The sequence below is a fragment of the Poeciliopsis prolifica genome, unplaced genomic scaffold (assembly GCF_027474105.1).
Source record: "Poeciliopsis prolifica strain line A6 unplaced genomic scaffold, Auburn_PproV2 SCAFFOLD024, whole genome shotgun sequence".
NCBI classification, from domain to species: Eukaryota; Metazoa; Chordata; class Actinopteri; order Cyprinodontiformes; family Poeciliidae; genus Poeciliopsis; species Poeciliopsis prolifica.
Window position 1 is genome coordinate 6,806,351 of NW_026562399.1, and position 13,429 is coordinate 6,819,779.

Sequence of the window (13,429 nt, forward strand, 5' to 3'; positions counted from 1 at the left end):
AAATTTAATTTGATATATTTTTGATTAAGAAAGTCAAAGACAGGGAGCTAAGCTAACACAATGCTGGTTATTTAATATTTTACTTTAAATATGAATTGATGAAATGTTATTCAGTATCGAACCTTGAAGAATTGTTTTAAATTAACTTTCTATTTGTCCTTGTCGGTTCATAATTTAAGCGGGATTTCTAGATTGTCCGAATCAAAAAGTTGTTTCTGAATCAAATTATGACTCTAAAAATCAGAATCAAATAGCGAGACACTGAAAGACTGACGTCTCTAATGTCGTCTCACTGTAACGTCTTGTCCTCCTCTAGGGGAGTCAAAGGTGTACCGTCCTCGCCGTCCTCGCTCCAGCAGCGACGCTCTATCCGCCTCCTTCAACGGAGAACTGCTGGACAGCCGACAGCAATGCAACTCCTACGATAACCTGGGCACCACGGAGGACAGCGACGGAGACGACGGGCCCATCTGCGTCCCCGCCCTGATCTCGCCGCCCCGCTCGGCGGGTGAAGATGTGGACCTGAGCCCGCCAGACATTGGCATGGCCTCGTTAGACTTCGACCCCATGTCTTTTCAGTGCAGCGTGCCAGACACCACCTTTGCCTTCCCCTTGGGTGACTCCTCCACTGGCGCCGAAGGCTCCACGTTAAAGAGAAGCCCCAAGAGCAACGGCTCAGACTTCATCACCGCCTCTTTCCCAGGCAGCGTGACCTCCCCGCTGTTGTCTGCAGACTGCAGCATGGCTGCTGCAGAGAAGGCAGAAAGCAAGAAGCTGACCACGTCTTTCTCCTACACTGAGAAGCCCATGCAGGCCGTGTCACCTATTAAATGTGGGAAAGCCATCAGTTTGACTCCGTTTGCTAAGTTAGACCTTTTCTCCCCAGAGATTCCTGACAGAAACGGAGCTGGACTGCCCGTCTCTAAGCAACCTTTATCTCCTCCTCCAATGCCTAAGGAGTCTCCTCCTCTGATGGGCAGTGTGCTGCTTAGGGGGGCCGAGCCGTCACTCACTGAAGCTTTCCAGAAGGAGCTGCACTCTAAGCTGGCGACCTTTGACACGTTGGACAGTAAGGACCTTATAGGAGAGGAAGCAGTGGAGCAGGAACCGGTAACCACCAGCCAGGAGCATCAAGGTAAGAAGAAGAAAAAGGATCTCTGTAGTCAGATGCTTCTGCTTGTACTGTTTCATCTTGTGTTCAGACCGAAAGCAATTTGAGCGTCAAGGGCGTCTGTTTACATGCAACTTCCATCTGGTGTCTCATCTGGCGCCGCGTGTTTTAAGAGTTTAAGAGTGCATCCAATACTGGAGTTACAAACTATGAACTTTTACATCTTGATTCAATGAGACGTAGCGGCTTGCAGTTGGTGTCCTGACAGGAGATGGAGCCAACAATGTGGGTCAGCAGGTTGTCAAACTGGGTTTGGGTGAGCAGCGCGCAGATAAGTCATGAAATTCACAGCTCCTCTGAATTATCTGGTGAAATTAAACATGGCGCAGAGGTGCCGACAACAACGTTCTCCTGCTTTCTCTAAATAAAGCCAAGGCTCTCAATAATTCATACACCATTGTGCAAAGAGACCAGGAGAGGGAAAAAGAGGCAAAAGTTAAAAGTCTGGACTCCCTCCCCAGCTTTGGTTCTAGAGCCATTTTGAGGCTCCATATAAAGCAACCAACTTGAGGTGTTGGGCACGTTTTTGACATGCAAAATACATTCGGTCTGAACACAGTATTAGTGTTGTTTAGTGGTTTAACCAGAATCTCTCGCTACCTTACCAAAGCCCCATGCTCAACATCCCCCACCTCCTTCCTGCTGCCACCATCAAACTCTGTTCTCTTGCTTCTTGATCATTAAGCTGCACATCCCTTCTGTTCTTGTCTTCCTGGTAGGAGTCCCCACTCCAGATTCTTCAAAAGACCTCCCCCCTCGTTCCCTCAGCTCTACTGCTCCCCCTCCCCCTCCCCCCCTAAAAACGCTGCCCGCATGTTGGCCCTGGCTCTGGCCGAATCGGCCCAGCAAGTCTCCGCTCAGTCTCAGCCCCAGGCCTCTGGGCCCCCCGCGCTGGTGTCCTCTGTCCAGCCGCAGGCCTCACACGTTCCAGAATCGACCCGTCCACCAGCTCCACCAACCCACGCTGCATCTGAGGAAGGAGAGAGAGCAATAAGTTCTCCGCCACCAAGCGTTACTTCTGATGCTGTTATCACCAGCTTACATGATCGAGCCACTTCCAGCCCACCAACCAGCCCGCCGCCATCACAGTTCACCAGCACCACCACCAAGCCATCAGACAGTTCTCCTACAGCCCAGTGCAGAACTCAGCCAGAGACTGAATCCACCCCGCCAAGCACTCCGCTTTATAAATGTGCCCAAGTTCCCACAGCAACCAGCCTGACCTCTCCAACCAGGAAGAGTCCTGAAAGGCGGCAGCAGGTCCCTAGACAGGCCCCTGGTCCCGGCAGCTCATCTGGTGCTGCTGCAGCCACGGCCCCAAGAGGCAGCAGCAAAGATGAAAGCCTTCTACAGCAATCTGATTCTGAGGTAAATGTTAGTTCCCCATGGAGATCAGAGCTCTGTCGCTCTGTCATGATCCCAAACTACAGCATATATGATTGACGATGTTGCATAATAGAGACTTGCTAACCAAAAAATGTAATGTCAGATTGCCTAAACAATAACTGAAAATAGACTGGCAGTTGACAGATGTTTACAGCTGGTGTGTTGAAGGTACAATGGAAACTTTTAGCTGACTTAAGTTTATTTGCGTAGCGCATCTCGGAAGAAAAGGAAGTTCAAAGAACTTGATAAAAGCATAACACAATAAACTGCTCAGACAATATATTTAGTCAGCTTTTTTGTCCCAGTACAGCGGCAGCTTGAAGTGTTTGTACCTGCAACAGCAAGTAAGAAGGAAATATCTAGTGGACTCTGTTTTTGTGATCTTTGCATGTCAGGGTCTGCTGAAGGGAAATAAATACCACAACAGGGAATACACATTAAAAGTGATTCTCTTTTCTCTTGCAAACTTCAGTTGATCCATACATGCAGGACGTGTCAAGGATCTACCTTTTATAAATCAATGTTCTCAGCAGAACATTCAAGGCATCAATGCTTCTTACAAAATGAAATCTGAACAGTTCATCTGTAGCCCAGGTCCAGTTCATTTGCAGACTCTTACAGGTTTTTCTCCAGGATTGCCCTCTAGTTAGGTGACAACTCAGGGCAGTGCAGTATATTGATGAGGTTTGTTTGACTTTTCCCAACTGGAACAAATCCTAACTTGTCTTTGTTTTCTGTTCTTTGAATCGTCAGATGAAAGCTGAGGATTGTGTATCGGCTAAGATCCTTCCCAAGCCATCAGAGCAACCTCTTCCAACAGCTCAGAAACCCATTAGGCAGCCAGTCTCGCTTCCTCAGAATCAGCCTCAGGCTTTGCTCCACAACCAAGTTCACACACAGCCTCGTCTTCCACCGCAGTCTTACTCAGCTTCCCAGACCCACACCCATCCCCAGGCTCACCCGTCTAAAGCCAGTGCCAGAATAGCACCCACCTCAGCGGAGCCTGTTGAGAAGCCGTGGGAAGCCATTAAACCCGTACAGCCGTGTAAAGAACCAGCCAAACACAATGATTCTTATGGACCCACTCCTCCTGTTCCCCCAGTTCGCACCTTGGAGAGCAAACTGGCCACAGCAGCACTTAGTCAGAGTGAAACTTCCTACGAGATGTTCAGGGAAGGCCCTTCGGCTAGCCGCCTGACAGAGGGTCTTCCTCATCATCCTTTGTCTCCACGTAAACCCTCCTCTCACCAGCCAGCCTACATTTACCATGTGAAAGGAGAGCCCATCCTTATCGAAGCCCCAGGAGCGGCGTACTACCACCAGAGGCCTGTTCCTCATCATTACCGCCCGGACAGTGTCACCCCGCACTCCTACGTGTCCAAGTCCGAGCCTCAGATAACCTACAGCGCCCGAGCAGACAACAGATACAGCACCTTAGGTCCCAGGTCCTACCACCACTCCATAAAGCTGAGAGGAACCCCCAGGGGTGTGCATGTCTCCCCGGGGCCGGAGCATCAGGGCTACAGCCATGACAGAACCCATGGCTATCCCACCATCCGCAGAGTCCACTCCTTCCATGTCCCTCCCACCATTCGCTCTGTCCCCATCCAGAGAACGGAAGTACCTCCCGAAGACGACATGTTCTTCCATCACCGGCCCGTTTATCAGTGCAAGGCGTACCAGCAGCCTCCGCAGCAGTCATCCCAGACCGACTACCACGTCACCCAGCTGCAGCCTTACTTTGAGAACGGCAGGGTGCAGTACCGCTACAGCCCGTACTCTGGCTCTGTCCCGTTGGAGTCACCTTTCTATGACATAGACCCTTACGGCACAATCCGAGTTAGGCACTTTCACTCCTACGGAGGCCGGGACGCCGGAGCTGCCGGAGGCCGGCCTGGTGGGAAGGCGGCTGGTTACCACTATGTCTCTCGCCATGGACTGCCCCCTGGCAAAGAGCATGGCTTTGTCAGCAGAGACATGCCTCCTGGTCACGGGAGCAAGGAATCTGCCTTGTTCCTACCATGGGACCCGGAGGAGGCAGAGAGGCTTCGCATGCACTCGATCCGCAGGGAGAGCAGGGCCAGGCTGAAGCTGAGAGGCCCTGTCCTCTCGCAGTACGACAACGTTGGCCTCTTTACACCAGCAGATATGTCAGGGTATGAAACCTTGCACCTACGGAGTAAGTCTGACCCTGGTAAAGCTGTGCTGCTTCCAGTGGAGAGCAAAGACGGACGCTACCTTCCCAGACACATGGTGTCTGACCCCGATGGGCTCGTCTACATGGAGACAGACAAGCATGTCCAAAGCAGCGGAGTGGGAGACAAGTCAGACATTTCTAAGCAAGGCATTTCCAAGAAATGCCAGTCATCTCACTCTCTTCCCACGTCTCACCAGTCAGACAGCAACCGGCACGAGCTCAAACACGAGAGCGGAGAGGACAAGCTGGGTGGCGACAGTGGCAGGTCCAAACACCGGCAGGAGCATCCCACCAAGAAGCCCTTCCAGCTACGGTACGAGTGTCCCGATTCTGACCACCACCACCATGACAAGCTGAAGTCATCCGGTGGTTACCACGGTACTGACGAGCCTCCGCCCCGGGACCAACTGACACGTTGCAAACCGGAGCGTTCACACAGCGTCCGAGAAGAGCATCTCAACCAGAGCAAAGCAGACCTGGACAGGGACTACAGCTACCAGAAACACAGCAACAAACCCACCCAGTCCCACTACGACAACCTGGATGATTATCACCCGGTACCTCAGCCTCAGGCCCCGGTCCAAAAACACGCAGGCTCCGGCTCCAGCTCATTCCCTGCCAACCCCAGCAGCAGGGCGTACTCCACGGCTCTGGGCCAGGGAGCCTTCATCCAGACTGAACTGGGCCTGCAGAGGCCCGAGACGGAACTCCGTACCGAATGAAGCGTTTGGGTGGGAAGGGGAAAAAACTGTTGACGTATGGGTGAGCAGACTCTGCAGGACAGTGGACTGCTAGAACCCTCATATTTTTTGCTTTTTCTGTATTTTTTATGAATTGTAAAGAATATTGCAAGGCTTTTTACTGAGTCCTGAATGTAGCTGAAATTATTGTCCATTAGGTCACAGTACTGTGACTGACTGAGACTGTAGCCAATTATAAATGTATATAAGAAAGACGTAAGGTACTTTTAGCAGGAACCCCAAAAATGTAAAATATATACTATATATAGAGATATAGATATATAAATATATGTTCTACAAATAAAATCACTAGTAAAAAGGGATTTTTAGTTGACTTTTTTTAGGTGTGGAGCTGGGCATGAGAATCAACTGGAAGTGAGTTTTGCATTTTAGTAATTCATGATCAGTTGTGTGTAGATCTCTTGTTGTGTTCTGTCTGGATGTTACAGCACAACGTAAAAGGACATCCCGCCCCCAGCCCCGGTACCAACATAAGAAGACGGTTCTGTGTGTCCATGTTGGCTCTGATGAGTGGAAGATGTGACATGGAGCTACTTGGGTTGTCGCAGTGGTTATCAATGTCTTTCTCTCTCTGTTACTGTGCCATTGTTTAAGGAAACGTTACTCTAAACTGTTTTCAGTGGCTTTTTTTTTTTAATCTTCAGTACTTGTGTGTTTTCTGTTGGAAGAGGGACCAAAGACTTGGCACAGTTGTTGCACATATTGAGGTAAAGATGGGAAAGTGGATGAAAATTGTAGCTTTTGAAATTTACAATGGTGTTTGTTTTTATTGGTTGTACTTTCAGGTACTAGACTAATTGATTAAAGCTGAAACAATGTCTTCTCATACAACATGATGAAAATGTTGCTGCTGCTTTGTGGGAAAACCAACTTGTCAATGAGCCTTAAAATTTTGTTCCTGGAGAATCATACATTGTTTACTGATACTGTTAACGACAGAAATGATGTTCACCACTTTCAAGCAGGCTTAGTTTTTAAGACATTTTAGTTGGTTTGGAATTTTAAATGGTGAGGGAATGTTTTTGTTTCTACTTTTCTTTTCTTCAGATAGTGTGTGAGTCCATGGTTTTCAGGCTAGAGATAGATGTGTAGTACATCCATCCATTAGTCTAATACAAGGCCCTCTGGGCCAGCGTAATGGATGGCATACCGTATAAACCCAATACGTTTAAATCCAGGTGTACTCTGTAACAGTTTAACTTCTATATTGCTTGCAGGTTTCGCCCCTCTTGCCTTATCTAAAGCCTGTACCTTCTCAGATGGGCTGTTACAATAAGGCACTGTGTACTTGAATGTGAAAAAACTCATTTCAAACTGGAGGAGTCTAAAGTCAGATATCAAATAAATAAAGGTGTTCAGGAATTGCTCATCTGGATGTTTTTTTTTTAAATTATGATGCATTCTGTGCTGTCATTCATTCAGAAGGAGAGTTCTAGCAAAAGGACAAAAAGCTTCATCAACGGTTCTGTTGTTTTCCACTGTCTCCAGTTGGGTTGGGGGTCTATCGGGTCCTGTCACCTAATACTCACCCCTCTCTACTAACACACTTCAGCTCATTCTTGGCGATACCAAGATGTTTCCAGACCAGATCAAATATGTACAGGTACATCTGAAAAAAATGTATATTAAAGGTGAAATAGTACTTGCCAGACATCACAAACATATATTATCTTGAATCATCACAAATGGAGCAATATATTCTAAGCGTTTCTTGTAATTTTACTGATTATGGCCTATAGATGCATCCATTCAATCAAACACCTGCAAAGGTTTCCATAACCGTTCAATGGTGAGTCAACTGCTTCCATGAGGAAGACTTCTGACTGGACAGGTGTCCAGGAAACGGGTATGGACACCCCCGACCCTTCAAAAGTCACTTGCTGAAGAAGCTCGTTTGTCACAGAGTTCTGCATCCAAGCATATAGACAGAAAATTGAAATCATTTTCCCAGAGTCTGAGGGAAAAGGGGGAGAGCCACAGAATTTATTTAGGATCCTTTTAAACAATATTGTTTTTCGTCATATCACTTAATGTAGTGGATCAAAACTCTGTGAAGTGCTTTGGAAATCTTAAGTCTGGAAAGAGTTTTAAAAATAAAATGAAAATCAGAGTTAATCGCTTTAAAAACAACTGTGATTCTGTAAACACTCTCCAGCATTAGGCCTGGGTTTCAGCCTGCTCCTGACCCAGGAGGTCATTTCAACTAGCAGGAATCTTTCGCAAATGAAAAGCCTTCATCAGAACAGCCACAGTATGATGCTCTACTGAGATCAACATTAATGTTGTGCAATGCTAATCTTCAGAGTTAAGAGTTTAAAATCACACGTAGACCATATAAAAAAAAAATACGAAACCCTTGAGTTAAAGCCGAGTCATTATGAACATCTTGTTACTCTGTAGATTTATTGAATCGTTCAGCTGCTTTAAATACCAACGTGTTAAATATGGAGGCAACCATTATTTCCTATTCTGCGTTTTAATTTGAGGTTGTTTTTTTATTTCTCTCAAAATGTCACAGACAGTCTGAGACTAAACTGCAAAAAAAAAAAACTTTTTTAAAACCATTTTTAAACTATTAAACCTTAAAAATGCCCAACCCATTTATTTTTTTTTACAATAGACCTCATTTTACTCTACTTTTCACTAAAAAGTTTACAATCTACTTATTTATTATCCCCATACTGTTAATATTGTTTTTGTTTTTATGAGCCTTTTATGTACTTCCTGTTGGGACCACATTTGAAATTGTGAAAAACGTCAGTCACGTAAATAACCACGTTTATCTTCTAAATTAAGCTTACTCTATTGAATTGTAACCCTATTTCCGCCCCCCACCCTCTCCGCCACGCTTTGGGTGGAAAAAGTTCCAGTGTTTACAAACGTTGGCGTTGCATTGTGGGAGTCCGATGATTGACACCGGCGCCATTTTGCTCCTGCTCGCTCCGCTTCCATTGTGTGAGAGATAGTAAATATCTGACACTGCCACACAACCACAACACACCGGAACGCTGCGAAGCAAAAGCCGAGAATTCAGCCCCGGTATGTAAACGTTTCCACATACTTGTTGAACGTTAGGATATAAGCCGTTGTTTTGTGTTAGAATCGGACGGCCGGGTGTGTTTTGGGAGCTTTTAAAGCGTTTAAATTCGACGCCGAGGTGAGGGCGAGAAGCAGCTGCCTCGATGCCCGGACTCGGAGGAAAACGGCTCGGTGCTTCCGCCGCCGAGCTAGCTGCTCCACTTTCAGCGTTCCTCTCTAATAGCGCGTCGCGCCCACGACTCTGCTGAGGTTCTGATACCTATGTGTCTATCCTGTAATTTGGTGGTAGTTTAATGCGCCCGTGTTTGTAGTTTCGGTGGAAAATCATTCAAGTTTCCATCCTGTTCGTTGACTACATTGGTAGGCTGGTTCGTTTCAGTCTGCGGCCATAATCTTGCGGAATTGGGCGGGGCTATAACTGTTGGTCCCGCCTTGAAACCATGCAGTCTGAAAGGCTATTGGTCCACAAAGACGGCTGCGCCTCACCGGATTGGTGTGTTTTCTTGCGTTCGCCCGTTTCAAACTGTGATTGGCTGTAGGGGTTTGGGTTTTAGTGTTTTGATTGGTTGGGTACGACGTTTTTGGGTAATTGCCAAAAAATTGTGCACCGAGGCTTCCTAGGAGACGTCGGAACTGAAAGGAGAAACAAACAAAACAGCGGAATTGGAGGAAATAAAAACACTGATGAACATGGTTTCACTCTGAGCTGCAGCTGCGTAGGTAAACGGGGATTTGGCAAAAACGAAACGCTTTACATTTAGGATCCAGCAGAGGTAAACAACCCAGAGAAACAATCCTGAAAAGTGTCTCACTGAGCTTTTGTTACCAGCATCCTCGCACAAAGGCCCATCATTTGCAATGACTTAAGAGTCTTGAGAAGATGTAACAAAATGGCGTGACATAGAGGGGGGCAAAAAAGCAAGATGATGCTTTCAAAGCATGTTTTAGCTATGTCTGTTGCGTGGTCTTTAAAAATAAAGAGAAAACTGTGGTACATTTCAGTATTAAAATGGAGGAAAATCACATTTAGACAGGAGTGGAGGGATCTGTCTATATGGGATTGTGTTGACCAAGTCCAGCCCGAAATGGCACCAACAAAGAAAAGGTGAGAAATGTCCTACAATAAGCCTGGAGAATTTCCTGAATGAAGTTCAGACAAGACTTCAGGCTTTGTTCAAAACTAAATGGTCACCACACTCACTGGAATATAAACGGGGAGTGTGTGAACACTACAAATATATAGATGGACGTCAATGATTGCCCCTAAATATATGGTGAAATTAACTCTGATTTCAATAAATGCCTGGTGGTGCTAATTAGCATCATACTTAAATTTCCACTAGCTGATGATGCAATGTTCGATTGAATCATTTCTATTGAACAACTGATTAATGCCAAAAAGAAAAAAGTTATTTTTTTTGTTACTATTGGACACAAATTCAGGCATTAAGAGTTAATGATCTTGGTATAGAACAATATATACCGCAGATAATAAGTGATTGATTCCATTATCCTTTGCAGGTGAAACTTTGTCGTCATGGCCCGTACCAAGCAGACCGCTCGTAAGTCCACTGGAGGAAAAGCTCCTCGTAAGCAGCTGGCCACCAAGGCCGCCCGCAAGAGCGCCCCCTCTACCGGGGGCGTCAAGAAACCCCATCGTTACAGGTGTGTGTATTCGCCTACAGGAAGAGGACGGCTTCCCAAAACTGGTGGCAATCACTGTTTGGCAGCATGCACTGAACCAGCAATCACTGTTTGGCAGCATGCACTGAACCAGCTTCACTTGGTCCTTTTAAATGACTGCCAATAAGTGTAGGTGATTTAATAAAACATGCAATATATACAGCTTTTGATTATTGACTTGTTACTGAAATACAGGTTGTGTGCAGCTAATAGAAACCAGGTCAGAGATCTGCGGCTGATTTTTCATCTGTAGTTTTGTGAAGAGTTTAGCTAACTTTGAGTCTTTATCGGTAACAACGTCGACACCGAAGAGTAAGGCCCGACACCCAAATGCAGGGGTGTGGTGCATGACCAAAATAAAATCAGATTTTTTTTTATCATCAGCTACAGACTCATTGCTTGTCTACCTTGCCTCCGTCATTAAGATGTATTTGTGTAGTTTATTATTTAGTTAGAAGGTAAAAATAAAAAATAATAGGTTTTTGTTTTAATTAAGGAGAAAAACAAAAATGTTTGGAGACGACCACTCTAATTAGAATTAAGCGCTTTGCCTGGGAGGCAGAGTAATGAATAAAGTTATTGTTTATCAGTCATATTTAGCGGTGGGAGGTCCAGACCCAGGCTTGGTTCTGATGGAGAACCCAGAAGACCAGACTAAAAATAACAAAACCCAGAACAGACAACTGGTTCTGCCTTAACTCCCCCAAGAACCAGCCGACTCTTCCTGACAAGCCTGCGTTGTCGTTTCAGACCCGGTACCGTGGCTCTCAGGGAGATCCGTCGGTACCAGAAGTCCACAGAGCTGCTGATCCGTAAGCTGCCGTTCCAGCGCCTGGTGAGGGAGATCGCTCAGGACTTCAAGACCGACCTGCGCTTCCAGAGCGCCGCCATCGGAGCCCTACAGGTGAGGGAGGCGACGGCGATAAACGCTGCGCGGTGGAAGTTGAGCCGCTGACCCGCGCTCTGGTTCTGTGTTCCTGCAGGAGGCCAGCGAGGCCTACCTGGTGGGTCTGTTCGAGGACACCAACCTGTGCGCCATCCACGCCAAGCGGGTCACCATCATGCCCAAAGACATCCAGCTGGCCCGCCGTATCCGCGGAGAGCGCGCTTAGACACTTCTCTGCACTCCTGTTTTTCTGTCCTCACTGCTTCCTCCCTCCCCCAAGACCCCCACTCACCTTTGACCCTCCAGCCCCGCCCAACCTCTTAGTAGACTTTAGGTTGATCCTGATCATGAGCAGATAGAAACACGTCAAAGTCTGGTCTCTCTTAGAAGTTTTTCATCCTCATAAAATGTTTTTAGGGTACCTTTCTTTTTTCTCTCTCTCTCTTTTTTTTTTTTTGTGCATGTAAAAAGTTTTGTGGATCAGATGCGCATGTGCACACACATACTCAAATGTGTATCACTGGATTTTCCTGGTGCTTCTCAACACGGAGCCCGCCTCTGAGCTCACCTGTTCTGTTGGAGGTCAGCTGGTGCAGCTTGTGGAGCAAACAGAGTCGGAGCGCAGGGACCTGGCCGAGGGGCTAGTCTGCTTAAGGGGAGCTGCAACTTCCACAGCAGGGTGCTATTAAAACTAGCCCCGGGGCCCCCTGAACACCCCCCTCACACCGCCCCTGACCCCCAGCTTGGGGGAGAGGCTGGACTGCTGCTCTGTTTGCGTGAACCCGCCAGCCCTGACCTTCCACACCAACTGCACTCGACAAATGTCAATCTCTCTCGGTTCTTTCAAATTAAGGATTATTGTGGTGGGTGTGGTGTCTGTGGTTTGTTTTTGTTTTTCTTCACATAAAATTCATAATTTACAGAGTATGTCTTATTTTACCACTTTCTAAATTATCAAAAAATAAAAGAGAAAATTGAGTTTTCTGCAGTGATTTGATTCGCTGTAGGACTTTTTTGAGGAGCTTCTGTTTTCCCAGGAAACTTTTATTCCCATCTCAACCGCACGGGGGCGTTAGATCACCGGTTTTTTTTTTTTCAGTTTGTCACTGCAGGTCTGTAATCACACTTGATGCTCCTGGCGCCCCCTGCCTCCATAGATCAACATTAGATTTGACATAGTGAAAGTTCTCTGCATGTTTCAGGTCTTCGTCTTTCCTGCCAGCTCTGAGCGTATAAACTGTCCCTTTTCTTGAAATTTCTGATACAGAATATAACCTCATAATTGTTTTCTTTTATATTTTTCTTATTCCTTGAGATTTTCAGACGTATAAATAAGCTGATCTTTGTATTTTCCAAATTTCTCATATTATGGTGGTAATAAATAGATGTTAAAACAAGTTTCACAGAGAGTGTGTGTGTGTGTGTTGTGTCCTTTACAGTATTTCACAAATGCGCCTTCATACACATAAAGCATTGATGCCGATAGATCAGGGGTGTTCAGAGTGCAGCTTTGGGAGTAGCTTTGTGGCCCTGTGGACAGTTTACTTGCAATTAAAATGAGATTTTTGATCACATTTATGTCTTAAATAGTAAAGGTACAAAGCAGGTGTTAGTCTTTTATTTGCTACATTTTATTTTTGCTTTCATTTCAAAGTCACAATAAGCATGACCACAAAGTTTTCAGGAATCCCTCATACTGAGCATGCATGTAGCGACAGTGAGAAGGAAAAACTCCCCTTTAACAGGAAGAAGCCTCCAGCCTCTTCGTGGCGAATGATGCGTCTGTCGCTGCCCCAAACGTTTGGCTTTGTGATGCTTCAGTCTGCTAATGTCTCCATTAGCAGACCTGGCTTGGATACGGTTCCTCAACACTTCCTGTCTGAATGACATTCCACTGCTGTGCATCACCATGGTGTAAAGCTAAAAACAAAATTAATTTTATACTATATTATGCTTCCCCTCTAAAGCTTGTAGAACCATTGCATCCAGACGTTGTTGCAGTGTGTCCTGGAACATACGCATAACAACTGTCACCCTAATGAAAGTCTCATCTTTATTGTTTCTCAGGGTTTGTCTGATGGAGACGGCTCAGCAAGGAGGTAAACGGCTACAACTTAGGAGAGATTTGGGAGCCAGGAGTGTGTTGATTCCCAAGATGGAAGCATGTTTTATAATATAAATGACCGTTTCTGATTTGTGCTGCTACCATCCTCATCCTTCGCCTCTGATTGGGCAGGAATCACCATAGTTCACACTCAGCAGGTGTTGGTCTGATTGGAGGCCTTCTAGCATCCATGATGGCTGTG

General features: G+C 46.2%; 2 protein-coding genes across 2 annotated transcripts in view; both read left to right on the forward strand.

The window, feature by feature from the left end:
- Nucleotides 1–6,884, forward strand: part of LOC129370586 (rho GTPase-activating protein 32-like) — an 88,663-nt gene extending 81,779 nt beyond the window's left edge. Inside the window, 4 exon segments of the mRNA XM_055046666.1 lie at nt 317–1,135; nt 1,891–1,959; nt 1,962–2,539; nt 3,311–6,884. Coding sequence (XP_054902641.1) covers nt 317–1,135; nt 1,891–1,959; nt 1,962–2,539; nt 3,311–5,476 — 3,632 coding nt within the window. The 3' untranslated portion in view covers nt 5,477–6,884.
- A 1,538-nt stretch (nt 6,885–8,422) lies between these two features.
- h3f3c (H3 histone, family 3C) lies at nt 8,423–12,520 on the forward strand. The gene is made up of 4 exons (XM_055046774.1): nt 8,423–8,554; nt 10,076–10,219; nt 10,988–11,141; nt 11,221–12,520. Exons 2-4 carry the CDS (start codon nt 10,092–10,094, stop codon nt 11,347–11,349), a joined length of 411 nt encoding a protein of 136 aa, XP_054902749.1. The 5' UTR covers nt 8,423–8,554; nt 10,076–10,091; the 3' UTR covers nt 11,350–12,520.
- The last annotated feature ends 909 nt before the right edge of the window (nt 12,521–13,429 follow it).